Source organism: Mus pahari, chromosome 17 (assembly GCF_900095145.1).
Source record: "Mus pahari chromosome 17, PAHARI_EIJ_v1.1, whole genome shotgun sequence".
Lineage (NCBI taxonomy): Eukaryota > Metazoa > Chordata > Mammalia > Rodentia > Muridae > Mus > Mus pahari.
The window spans coordinates 49095091-49109817 of NC_034606.1; the positions used below are offsets into that span (position 1 = coordinate 49095091).

At 47.2% G+C, this 14727-nt stretch overlaps 1 protein-coding gene across 1 annotated transcript in view; it reads right to left on the reverse strand.

The window, feature by feature from the left end:
- Efcab6 (EF-hand calcium binding domain 6) overlaps positions 1-14727 on the reverse strand; it is a 190055-nt gene that overhangs the window by 172650 nt on the left and 2678 nt on the right. The window contains exon 2 of the mRNA XM_021217148.2: positions 6667-6773. Coding sequence (XP_021072807.2) covers positions 6667-6737 — 71 coding nt within the window. The 5' untranslated portion in view covers positions 6738-6773. The remainder of the gene's footprint in view (positions 1-6666; positions 6774-14727) is intronic.

Consider the following 14727-nt stretch of genomic DNA (forward strand, 5'->3'; position numbering starts at 1 on the left):
CTCAGAGAATTCTGATTTGGTCAACCTGCTTAAAGTTAAATGTAGGTGTTCAAAAACAGATGACCACTGGACTAAAGAGATGGCTCAGGGTTTTAAGAGCACTGGCTACTCTTTTGGTTTGGGTCTCAGCACTCACATTGGCTGGACCATAGCTGCCTGTAATGCCAGCCCCAGGGAGACTGGCACCCTCTTCCAGTCAGTGTGGGTAAACACACTCACACACTCACATATAGAAACACATACACTCACATATACACATACACACACTGACATATACAAACACATAACACACATATACACATACACACACTCATATATACATACATAAACACACATACAAACACACACACACACACACACACACACATCCATGGAGCCCTCCCAAAGGGAGAGCCCCCACTACCTAACCCCCTACTCTTTTTTTTTTACGGGACAGGGTTTCTCTGTATAGCCCTGGCTATCCTGGAACTCACTCTGTAGACCAGGCTGGCCTCAAACTCAGAAATCCACCTGCCTCTGCCTCCCAAATGCTGGGATTGAAGGCGTGCACCACCACTGACCGGCCTAACCCCCTACTCTTAAGGGTCCCAATCCCAGTAGGGACTAAGTTTCTATCTGTGATCTTTATACCACATCAGCATCAACACCACAGCACATGGCTTGGCCCATCAGAACCTCAGAGCCCCAGCAAAGCTTGTCTTCTAGAACCAGCTTATTCCAAGTGAAAGCAGGGGATCATAGTATCATGGAGAAGCTTCCAGAATCCCAAATGTGTTCTGAAACGTGCGGCTTGTATGTTCACAGGGCAAACATACAGTTATTAAACCTCCTTCTAACAAGTCGGGGGTACCACAAACAAAGCAGGTAAACTCCTGGGCCTCTCCGATATGACCCTGTAGCAATGAAGACAGATGGAAGGTAGAGATGACGGCAAGGCTGCGAGGATGTGGCTTGATCGGCAGAGCACTTGCAGAGAATGCACCAAGCCCGGCGTTCATCCCCAACACCATCAGGAACCAGATGTGGGGCTGTCCTAGTTTTCTCTCTGTCGCTGAGCTATGACCCTAACCAAAAGCAACCTGGGGAGGATGGGGGTTATTTGAACTTACAACTTGTAGTGCATCAGCCAGAGACGCCAAGGTAGGAAACTAGAGTTAGGAACCGAAGCAGCGGCCATAGAGGAGAGCTGCCCACTGGCTTGCTCAGGCTGCTTTCTTTTACATCCTAGGACCACCAGCCCCGGAGCGGCACGGCTCACAGTGGGCGTGTCCTATGTCATTTAGTAATCTGCCTCGAAGACAGGCCCATGGGCCAATCGGATAAAGACAGTTCCTCAGTTGTGTGTGAGTCCCTCCTCCGAGTCATATCTAGATGTCAAGACCACGACACGGTGCACACCTCCAACCCCGCCAACTGGAGAAGGAGGCAGGAGGAGAAGAAGATCAAGGTCACCTTGGCTGTACAAGTTTGCATTCTAATTGACGACCAAGGCTGTCCTGTGATTTTTACGGGATTACTAAGTTCCTGGAAGACTGAGGGATGGGGGCGTTGTGAACGCAGGATCTCTCCTCAGGCACGACAGAACATCCGCAATAGCACAGCCCTTGCAGTGCACGCTGTTGCACGACCCCAGGGTTTTTATTTTCCCCATAAATTCCCCTTCTTAATAACAGCGCTGCGTGCCCAGGCTTTGGCCCCATGCCTTACTGTGCCACCTGAGGAGTAAAATAATCAGCCTGAGGTGTGCTTTATTACTTCAATACAGAGCCCTTCCATTCAGGAAACACTTAGCTGGCGGCAAGGGGGCAGGGGACAGACAAACCAACAAACAAACAAAAAAAACCAGCCTAGGAAAAGCAATTCCTCCTGATGCAGTCGAGAGCCTGGCACAGAATCACCCATTCTCCCAGGGGAGGATGACTGGATGACCTGTGTGACCTCTTGCAACTCTTCATCCTACCAAAGGCAGGCCGGCATGACTCTGTTACTACACAGATGGTCCAAAGGGCTCACCGGAATGGCTCTGAAAACAGGCCCTATTTGATATTCAACCTAAGCAGGCGTGATGTAAACACATTCCAAACAGGTACGCGCTCAGCACGAGCCACAGGCAGGCCATGGCAGGCAGCGGTCTAGAGAGGGTCGTCTAGACGCATATTGACAGGATGTCGTAAAACAGTACCTGGGCTGGGAAGGTGGCACAGTTGGAGAAGGGATTACTCTGGCTAGCATGGGGACCTAAGTTCGAGCCCCCAGAACCTGTCTAAATAAGCTGGTCATGGTAGCAGGCATTTAGCCACCCAATTGCAGGGAAGGCTGAGACAGGCGGCTGCCTGGGGCCCTCTGGCCAGCCAATCTAGGAGACTTGGCAGGCTCCAGGTTCAGTAAAGGATTCTGCTTTAAAAAAAATAAGGAGGGAAGAAAATGTCTTTGCCTGCTATACACATGTTCATACACATGGACTCATACACAAACATATACATACAGGTTTAGGAACAAGGGCCCCTCCCCCTCTAACAAAAGCGGTGTAGAACGTAGGGACAAGGTGTTGCATGGAGACTGAGTTGATCAAATAGAAGACAGTGGAACAGAGAGCCTGGGAGCAGGTGGGGCACGGCAGGGGGTGCAGCAGAATCGAGAAGCAACCCTTTAACATTGTATCACACAGGAGGGCAACTCCTGTTGGCACTGACAACATTTCAAAGCAGCTAAGTAGAGAGGGTGCTGAGTGTTGCAGACACCAGGAAATGAGGAGTGTTTGAAGGGATGAGTAAGCCAGCTCCTCTGCTCTGCTCCTTACAGGCAGAATCCATGTATCCAAATGGTGTATTGAGGATTGAGGACATAGCTCAGTGGTACACCGCTTGCTTAGTATATAGAAGGCTCGGATTCTATACCCAGCACTGCCAAAAGTTAAAAGGTCAAACAATATTCTCTAAACTTATACAAACTACTATATCTATTAAGAATAAGAATATACATCATAGACACTGGAGCAATGGCTCAGTGATCAAGAACACTTTCTGCTCTTCCACAGGACCTGGATTCGGTTCCCAGCACCCACATGGTGGCTCATACCCATTTGTAGCTACAGTTTCAGGACATCCAGCACCCTCTTCTGGCCTCTATGGACACTGCACATACATGATGCACATACATCCATACAGGCAAAATGTTCATACACAAAAGTTTTCAAAAACCAAATACAGATAGGTAGACAGATATTATACATTATATGTATATATAAAAGAAACAAGGGCTGGTGAGATGGCTCAGTGGTTAAGAGTGCCTACTGTTCTTCCAAAGGTCTTAAGTTCAAGTCCCAGCAACCACATGGTGGCTCACAACCATCCATAATGAAATCAGATGCCCTCTTCTGGAGTGTCTGAAGATAGCTACAGTGTACTTACATACAATAAATAAATAAATCTTTTAAAAAAAAAAAAGAAAAAGAAACAGAATTTAGTGTTAGGGAGAATGTACAACTGGTAAAGTACTCCCTTGCAAACAAGGGACCAGAGTTTCATCCTTAGAACCCATGTAAAAAAAATCAAGCACAGGCTAGAGAGATGGCTCAGAGATTAAGAGCACTGGCTGCTCTTCCAGAGGACCCAAGTTCAATTCCCAGCATCCACATGGCAGCTGACAGCTATTTATGGCTCCAGTTCCCAGAGACCTAGTGCCTTCTTGCGACCTCTGCCAGCATCAAGGACATGTATGGTGCACAGATACATGGCAAATACCATAGAGATGAAATTAAAAAAAAAAAAACAAACAAACCAACAAAAGCCAAATGTGTGTATGAGCCCAGCACTGAGGGGTGCAGATAGTGTCCCTGACCCATCATGGCAGCCTCCCATGCCTTCTCTTAGAAACACACTCTCGGGTGACCCCAAGCTGGGCTGAACACGCTTGCCCACTGCTTTAAAAAAAAAAAAAAAAATCCTCGGAGAGGATGGATAAACATAGGCCATGGTGCTTTCTCAATGTTCACACACACACACACACACACACACACACACACACACAGAGTACAAAAACCTAGCAAAGCTTCCACCAGCTTCAAACACAATGCCAGATGCCTACATCTCTGGCTGCTGAGTGTCTGATTATCAACTTTGCACCATTTACCTGTATTTTTCAAAAAGTTAAACACTGGAGAGAGAAAAAAAAGCCAAATTTTCTGAGTCCCTAAGGCTGAGAGCCAAACTCGCCTAAACTTAATCCCCAGCCGGTTACACACTTGCACCAGTGTGTAGCTGTGTGTGTTTCACAGGAAGGCCAGGCTGCTTCCATCTTAAACCAGTACAGGGCTGCAGCAAGCCCCAGTCCACAGTTCTCAACATAGGAATTAGAAGGATGTGAGCTGATCTGCAAGCAGCTTCTAAATGATAGGCTGTCTTAAAAAAATAAAATAAAACAATTTAGCCAGCCATCTGAATTCAATTTAGCAGAAACAACCGTGCTTATAAATGGACCAGCTTCCATGACAGCAGCCTCCTGTCTGAGTCCCAGCCTCCTTCACTGGAGTCTCTCACGTCCCTGCGTAGCCCCCCACCTTCATCCTGAACCCCAGCATAAGAAACGCTGTTGGGGTTTCAAGTCTCCCCCACCCCCTCACAGCACAAGACAAACCCCATCAACCCAGCAATCAAACAAGCACAGCTCCTAAAGGTAATGTGTGTTAATGACCTGGAAATGGCGATTATAAGAACATATAGTAACATAATACACTTAGAACAATGTAAAGAGGAGGGCCCAGTGAGCACGCAGTGCAAATGCCCTGATATAAATACCTGCTTCCTCATGGACGGCATGGAGAAGAGGAAACAAAACTAGCTACGCTGGGAAGGTGGAGCCTGGGTCCTTCTGTTTCTGACGCTCTCTTAGAAGTGGGTCACACGCACTGACTTCTGCCCACCCTGTGCCTCCCATCACCAGCTGTGCCCTTCCACTCCTAGCAGACGCCTCCCTGCCACCCAGCGTCCTGTGGACACCAGGACTGCCTCTGCACTGCACACACCATAATCTGAAACTCTACTTTTATGTGGGAAACTGTAAATTAGCTTCTCTGTAAAACAGCTTCTCTCACCCCACATACACCACACAGGCACAACACACACACACGCAAACCCCACATACAACACACACATTCACTACACACACGCACCACACCACATACATCACACAGGCATTCGCCATACACACACACACACACACAAACCTCACATACAACACACACATTAACACTCACCACACACGCACACACACACACATATACATACACACCACACTCACCACACACACACCACACCACATACACCACACAGGCACTCACCACACACACACACACACACACACATACCCCACATACAACACACACATTCACACTTATTATACACATACACACCCCATATATACCATATACACATTACACACACACACACACACACATGCCACACCCTTACCACACAGGCATTCCTCACACATACCACACACTACAGTACACATATACTACACACACCATACACTCTCACCACACACACACACACACACAAACACACAAAAAACATAGTCTTCATACATATTTACCACACATACTTACCATACAGTCACCACACATACCACATGCTCATCATACACATATCTGACATGCATCACATACACTCGAAGCACATGTACACACCACATGCTACACACACCCCTCACACCATAATACATACTTCTACTATATACATACCACGCAGGTACATACACACTACATACAGACATATGCTCAACTGCCTAAAACATACACACCACACTCATACAAGACCCACACACTCACATTCCTTCATTCCATGCCTGAAGATCACCCCCCCCCCTCTACTGGAAAGTAGAAAATATTAGTAAAATCCCCACAGGACCACAAGTCTCATGAATTTCCATGGGTCTTCCCCAGGAGACCATGACTATACACCTAGCACATTAGTCCTCCAGAGAGTGGTAAATGAGGCAGGCGTGGCGGCACACACCTTTAATCTCGGGACGTCGGAGCATCTCTGTGTGTCTCAGGCTGTCTGTGTTCTGCTTTCTCTGTCATGGACATAGTGATCTACCCCATGGATTTCTCAGCGCCCACCCCCACCACACTGACAGACACAGACAGGACAAAGGAAAGAAGCAGGACCACAGTCGGCTGCTGCAGAGCTGTCCTGTTCTCAGCACTTCAGAAGCGTAAGAACTGGAGACAACTCTCTCCCTGTCCAACCAGCAGACACGGCGTGTTTGGCATATGTTATTTATAGTCCAGCCATGTCCCCAAGTCCTCAGATGTAGCAGGCAAAAGTTTCCAGGGTTTCTCTGCGGCAGGCAAAGCAACCAAACATTTGCTGCTGCTGCCACCTACAGGAAGAGGGAAGTGCTGCAGGAATTCTGAGCGGTCCAACTGTTTGCATAGCGCCTGCGGGGAAGTCACTGTGGGGAACAAATAGTGGCTGCCCCGTTGACATCAGCTTCGGACCAGTACATGTCAGAATGCACCAACCTGGGCACTCCTGTTATATGCCAGATGAGCGGCTGACACACACTAGAAGGGGTGGCAGCGAAAGCTTCCCCAGCTTCGCAGGCACCTTCCCAGCAGGCCTTGCAGCAGGCAGCATGGAGCTGGGCACCGCAGCGACTCACCTTGCTTTTGTACTGCCTGACTTGGTGCTGTTGACTTTAGCCAAGTTTAGCTTGGCGCCGTTGCGCCTCATTTCCTTCTAGATCAAATACTTGCAAACTTGAGAATTCTGAGAAAGAAGAGAGCATGGGTTAGCACCCTTGAGCTGACCAGTTTCCTTGGTTCTCTGAGCCATAAGTAAAGCTAGTCTGTGAGCACTGTAGGCACATTCCTCCTCCTCCCAGGTTCCAGCCCAACACATACACTTACACACACTTACACACACACACACACGTGCACATATACATATATATGTGCACACATTCATACACACACAACTTGCACACACACACACACACACACACACACACACACACACACACGGGCACGCACACACACTTCCATCTTCCACACAACAGCCAGAACAATAACTTAAAAGCCCTGTGGTGTCCTGTTTCTTCCTATCATTGTCACTGTCCCTCAGGCCCTGGGCTTTGATACCCACGAAGGCAATGCATTAACCTGTGTCTTCCGGCAGCTGCCTCCCACTCCTGCTCCTACACCTCTACCACACTGGCCTCAGGTGGTCCCTGAGACATACAAGGTCTCTTCCACACAGACACCTTTGTCCTCACATGAAATCGCCTCTGCCTACCCACCCACACTACTCCCTCTCTGCCTACTGAACTCTCCTCGTCCTGGAGATCACTGGTTCTCAAGCCTAAATGTCCTTCAGAGTCACTTGGAATCTTTCTTATAAACAGATTCTAGATTCCAATCTAGATCTCAGATCTAGATTCTGATCGCCATGAAGAGTGGGCGGGAACTCAGAATGAGTGACTGTCCAAGTTCCTGAGGGCCGGCTGCCGCTGCCTCCACAGGCCCCAGGTATCACTCTGGAAACTGCCGCCCTGGCTCTCAAAACTAATGTCACTTTCCTGAGAAGCTCCTGTGGATACCTCTGCACAGACCAGCCTCCCTTACACTGTGACAGGGACTTCAGCCATCCTTCACCCACTTTGTAATGATGTGTCTATTGGTGTGAGGCTTTGAGACTTTGAAAACTGAAACCAAGGAGCTAGAGAGAAGGCTCAGTGGCTAAGAACACTTCCTGCTCCTACAGAGGACCTGAGTTCTATACCCAGAGCCTACACTAAAAATAAAATAAAATCCGGAATGGAGGTACACACAAAATCCCAGTGATGGGGAGATATGAGGCAGGAGAGTGCCGAGGGCATTCGTATGAAATTGATTTGTAAAAGGCAGAAGACAGCATCCTAAGGATGACACAGAAGGCTGACCTCCTGCCTCCGCGCTCACATGCATCTCACACAAAAGTAAGACAAAAGGGGCTGGTGAGATGGCTCAGTGGGTAAGAGCACCCAACTGCTCTTCCAAAGGTCTTGAGTTCAAATCCCAGCAACCACATGGTGGCTCACAACCATCTATAACGAGATCTGACTCCCTCTTCTGGAGTGTCTGAAGACAGCTATAGTGTACTTACGTATAATAAATAAATAAATCTAAAAAAAAAAAAAAAAGTAAGACAAAAGAATACAAAATTATATTATTCCATTCTTAAAAAGTAGATTGCCAGCAGAGGACTGGGTGGTGGACACTAATCATTCTAGCAGAGAAAGGATTATGGGTTAAAAGCCAGCCTGGATGACACAGAAGACCCTGCCCCCACCCCATTCACACACACCTCAAATTACTACAGCCTAGTAATGTTCTAACGAATGCTGCCAAATTATACTGTTAAGTTTCAATAAAAACTGTCCCGACCCAGCACTTGGGAGGCAGAGGCAGGCAGATTTCTGAGTTCGAGGCCAGCCTGGTCTACAAAGTGAGTTCCAGGACAGCCGGGGCTACACAGAGAAACCCTGTCTCGAAAAACCAAAAAAAAAAAAACAAAAACAAAAAACTTTCCCGAGATGTGGGAGGCATGGGGGTTCTTTGCACACAGATAAGCACTAGTGGACTCATGAGTGCTGAGCACACACCGTTGTCTCTTCAAGGGGAGAGACGTATAACCTGCTTTCCGTCCAGAAGGCTGGAAGCGAATGTGGTTAATGACCTGGTGACCTTTGCACTACCTTTGTAGCCAAGACTCACCAGATCCTCCCCCAGACCCTTCTCACGAGCTTGTTTTTTCTCAGTCAACCTATAAAACCTAGCTTTATGGGAGACGTCAGGTATATTTTACAAAGTTCTGATACAGTCAAGCCTTTGGCTTCATTATGCCTCCACGTACTGCAGTTCCCACGGAGGCCAGTTGGAGGTGCTAGACCCCGTGGAATTGAAGTTAAGGACCGTTGTAAGCCACAGACCATGTAGATGGTTGAGGGATTGTTATTTATCACCAGAAAATTTTTTACCAAATTGTGCTGTACTTAAATTCACCAAAAAAGAAACTACTCAGGGTCAGGCTCTTGATGTTTAGGTTATAGCAGCACCTGCTACTGAGTTGTGTTGATCAGAACTTCTCGCCTGCTTGCTTCTTGTGGACCGAGGTCACCTCAGAGACCCCCACAATGGGCAAAAAAGAAAGACACTCCTGAATCCAAATAAAATTTTAAAACTCTCGGTTCAGTTCGTTTGACGTGGTATCCAAGCGTGTGTCCCAGTTTTGAAGACTGAACTATGGTTATTCTGCGAATGGTATCATGGGGTTTCGGGGGGCGGGGGAGCTGGAAGTACCCACCACCTCTCTATACCTTATAGTCTTCTCAACTTTTATGCAAATATAAAAAAATTAAGTATCAAGGGAAGCCATGACAGGAGCGCAAAGCAGGAACTTGGGGGCACGAACTGGACCAGAAGTCATGGAGGATTGCTGCTCACTGACTTGCTTACTCCAGCTCAGCCACCTTTCTTGTACATTCCAGGCCCACTTGCCTAGGAAGGACACCGCCCACAGTGGGTGGAGCAGTCCTCCCCCACCAACTAGCAATCAAGAAAAAAACGGTCACAGGCCAATCTGATGGAGACAATTCTTTAATGGAGAATTAATTAATTAAAGAATTAATTCTTTAATCTTTGTCCAGGTGTGTCAAGTTGACAACCAAGAGCAGCCATCACACTCCTCGTCTTCCTGGCACAGTTCATCTTTCAAGATAAAAGACACAGAGCCAGGCCTGGGAGCGCACAACTTTGATCTCAGCACTTGGGAGGCAAAGGCTGGCAGATCTTTTTAGGCCAGTTGGGTTTATAGAGCAAGTTTCAAGCAAGCCAGAGCTACACAGTAAGACCCTGTCTAAAAATAGGGGGAAGGGGGAACTAGAGAGATGGCTCAGTGGTTAAAGGCATTGACTATCATTGCAAAGGATCAGGGTCTGATTTCAAACATCCACAAGGCGGCTTACAACTGTCCTTAACTTCAGTTCCATGGGATCTAGCACCTTCAACTGGCCTCTGTGGGAACTGCTTGTGCAGGGCATACATACATACATACACATACATACATACATACATACATACATACATACATACAAGCAAAATACTCATACACCTAAAAATAATTTTTTTGTTGTTTTGTTTTGTTTTGTTTTGTTTTTCTCAAGACAGGGTTTCTCTGTGTAGCCCGGGCTGTCCTAGAACTCACTTTGTAGACCAGGCTGGCCTTGAACTCAGAAATCCGCCTGCCTCTGCCTCCCAAGTGCTGGGATTAAAGGCGTGTGCCACCACCGCCTGGCAAAAATAAATATTTTTAAAAGATTAAAAATGATGCTTCCGTCATGAGGCTGCCCAATCAGTCATGTCTAACTTAGGGCTGTGAGTTTATATTCTGACAACTTGGTTGATAAAGAAAAAGGCACAAGTCCCAGAAGCACTTGCAGCTCCATCCCTGTGTTGGGGTCACAGATGGGGTGGGGTGTGTGTGTGTGTGTGTGTGTGTGTGTGTGTGTGAATAGAATAATTCCCTGTCTGTTCCTCTTGCTGCATTTCAACATTCACCAATTTTCTGCTTTTAGATTTTCTGTGGATCCAGAGGAAGTTGGTAGTCAGCAAGCCCCTCCAGCAGGAGAGAGCCCACGGGCTTTCTGGACCCATGGAGATCTGACCCAGGACAAGCCTGCCATTCCCCTTTGTTCTTGATGGGCCACAATGAACACTTTACACTGTGAGGTAGACGCCTGGGATAATGATACCCTTGGTCTTGAAAGTTAACAGTGTACTAAGCAGGACAAAACATTGTGACAGATTGTATACATCTCATCCCTAACTACATGATCATTAGGTTTTCCCAAGAAGAGAAAGTCCTGAGACATTCACAAATGCAACGACTCAGAACCTGAGGGTAGACACTGACAAGGACTGGAAAGCCAGGAATTCACTGACTACACCCTTTTCCTACTCTTTGGTGCTTCATTTTGTTTGAGACAGGCTCTCATGTAGCCCAGGCTAGCCTAGAGCTCCTATAAGCCAGGGGACTCTTTTGTTGTTGTTGTTCACCAGATGCTCAAAGTTTATTTATTTATTTATCAGACAAATCAATAGGTCAAACTGCAATAATAGATGTCAATTATTCTTGACCAGCAACTGAAATCTGAGTAGAAAAGATCCGGTTTCCTGGTTTCCAGACCCAGCCTAGTTCCCGTATCAAACACACTCACAATGTCTTTGATAGGATTTCTTAGTGTCACGGGAGCGGAGCCAGAGAACACCTAATCCCCTGCCTCTACCTCCCTGCCTGCCTGGATCACAGGAGGGAGGGAGCTACCACATCCAGTTCCAGCTACACTTCTTGCCCACAGGCACAAACCGCCATGTGGCAGCTAGTTCCCAGATCTATTTGTTCGTTTGCCAGAGGACTGATGTCCAGTTTTTAGCAGATGCTATTTATAACAGAATCCTAACAAAAGTACCATCCGTCTGCCTTGGCACCCAGAGAAACATAACTCAACACAAGAGTAAAATAGACCTGCAGCCCACAGCAATGGCATCAGGAACAAAAACTGTTGGTTCTGGCATCCCTCGGGGTAGGGGGAGAGTGTTTGACTAAACTGGAAAAAGATCATGAGGCACACAAAAGATGTGGGCAGCTCCATCCACATATTTGAGAGGACTATGTTGGATCATCAATGGAGCGTTCTGTTCTGCCTGAGAACATGCACATTAAAATGGCTCATTCCCCCCTCCCCTTCCCCCTGCCCCACCCCGTGACCTTCCACAGACCTCCATACACACCTCGCCTTGGCCACCAAGAATCTTCACTTTGGGACAGTGGGAAAAACACAGGGCATAGGTCAGACTGACTCTGCCATCTACTGTGCAATCTTGCAAGTTGATTCTTCTCCTGTCTGAGTCTCCTCATTCACAAAATGGAAATAACAGCTCCCCTTCAAGTGTGTGTTCTCAACCTGGATCTGTGTGAGCCCTGCTGACCCCCAAACATATGCAAAAGTGTGTGCGTGGTGGGGGCTGGGGCAGAGGGATGATGATCTGATGATGATGAGCCTTCGAGATGACTCAGCAGTTACAAGTGCCTGCTGCAAAGCCTGATGATTAAGTTTGGTTCCCAGAACTCACAAAGTAAAAGGAGGGAACCAACGCCCTCTGACCTCCACGAACAAGCGATATCACCCATGCCCTCCGATAAATAAATAAATAAATCTCCAAAGAGAAATTGCTAAAGCCATTGCTCTCAGAGCTGGAGGAGGATCACGGTCCATCTCAGCGTGAACGCTCAGCACTGAGTAGAAAGATAACTCAGGAAACAGGTCAACGGCACCATCTCAAGGTATCAGAGGGTAATCAGGCAATCAAACCGAACTCAAGAAAAACCACCTCTGGAGTGACTGTGAGACGGCTAGGCTGAGTCCATATGAGTTTGAGTCCAGGCTTCAAACTGGCAGCTAAGGAGACTAGGCCTAAATCTCTGAACTGGGCAAGTCCAGGCCTCAGAAGCTGCCCTGCCACCTGGCCTGAGGCAAGGACAATGGGTCAGCAGCAGTTTCTAGGCTTCCTCAGCTACTTCCTCAGCAACAGTTTCCAAACCTCCCCAGCAAGTTTCCAGCCCCCATGCCCCAGTAAGGGAATGTTCGTAGAGATAGACCCAACAGATTAACATAGAAGTCACTTACCCAGGCATTCCCTAATGTGCTTTAAATCAGGCCTGCAAGCTCATTTGGGTATCTCTCTATTCTGATGATGGGAGACCCCAGCATGCAGAATAAAACACTCTTTCCATTTACATACTATTTGAGTCGGGGGGTTTCATTCCCCGGTGAATCGTGGGCCCTTACAACCATAGTGTGGAAGCTGGAGGGATACGAAGCCAAGGTGGGAGCCATAGCTGTGCCATCCCCAAAGCCCAGACAAGGGTCAACACATGGCAGGTGCTTACTAAATCACTGAGAAGTAAATAAACACAGAGAGCCAACCCAGGGACAGGATAATCCCACTCACCAAGCCTCAGAGGGGAAACTTTCAGAATGCGGTTCTGGGAACTTATGATTCGGAGATCTCTAATTTCAAATATTTAGTTCAAACTGAAGCACATCCACTCCCAAAAGCGAAGACAGTGAGACTGTGTGCTTGTCATTCAGTGGTTATCCAGAGTCCCATCTTAGCCTTGCCTGATGAATCCCAGGAAGACCTTCCCTCCCATCTAAATGTGAGGAAAAAAATGTCTTCCTGGAAGAACGGAAGGCCTTATTTTCCTGGATCAAATACATTCCATTTTGAGGGTGCTAGAAATTGAGCCTAGGGGCCTCATGCATGCCAGGCAAGTGCCCTATTGCTGGGTTATATGCCAACCACTGGTTTCTTTTCTAAGCCTGCTTTGCCTTGACAAGAAGCTCACAGCTAAGGTCAAGGCCCAGTTTTACTGATCCAAGACCTGACCATTCTCTTTCCTCCCCATAATTTAGTTGTTTGCTCTAATTTCCTTTCTGGAAGTATAATAGTTTGTATATGCTTGGCCTGGGGAGTGGCACTATTAGAAGGTGCAGCCCTGTTAGAGTAGGTGTGTCACTGTGGATGAGGGCTATAAGACCCTCATCCTAGCTGTCTGGAAGTCACTATCTGCCAGCAGCCTTCACATGAAGATGTAGAACTCTCAGTACCTCCTGCACCATGCCTGCCTGGATGCTGCCATGCTCCCACCTTGATGATAATGGACTGAACCTCTGAACCTGTAAGCCAACCCTAATTAAATGTTGCCCTTTATAAGACTTGCCTTGGTCATGGTATCTGTTCACAGTAGTAAAACCCTAACTAAGACAGGAAGCAAAAAGCAATGTAAAGAAGGAGTGAATTTATCTGATTTACACTTCCAGGTCACAGTCCATCACTGAAGGGAAGTCATGGTAGGAACAGAAACAGGAACTTGAAGCAGAGACCACGGTAGAACGCTGCTTGCTGGCTCACATTCCAGGCTATTTACTGGTTCATTTTCAAATAGCTTTCTTATACAGTCCAGGCACACCTTTCTGGGGAATGATGCTGCCCACAGTGAGCTGAGCCCTCCCACATCAATTAAGAAGCAAGAAGCAAGACAGTCCCCTACGGACATACCTGCAGGCCAATCAATCAACTGAGACTCCCTGCTCAGATGACTCTAGGCTGTGACAAGGTGGCAGTTTAAGCTGGCTAGGACACAGTATTTTTTTTCTTGTGATGATTTATATGGTTTAGTTGAACATGGGTAGGTATTCACACATATCATCCAAAGCCCGCCTAGAGTTCAGGTATGAACGTAGACAGCTGCATGCCAAGAACACAGGTTCTACTATCATACACTATAGGAGAGAAGGCACACTTGGCTATTTCTCCGCTTTGTGAAGTGCCTTAACCTGGCTTGCCCACAATAGATTTTCATAGCTGAGAACTGAGGAGTAAATTTAAAAGTTATATGAGGGCCAATAAGATAGCTCATAGGGTAGAGACACTTGCCATGAAGCCTGACAACTTGGATTTGATCTCTGGGATTCACGTGGTGGGAGGAGAGAAGTGACTTGTGCAAGGTGTCCTCGGATTACTATGTGTGCTTGCATGAACATCCATTCTCTCTCTCTCTCTCTCTCTCTCTCTCTCTCTCTCTCTCTCTCTCTCTCTCTCACACACACACACACACACAC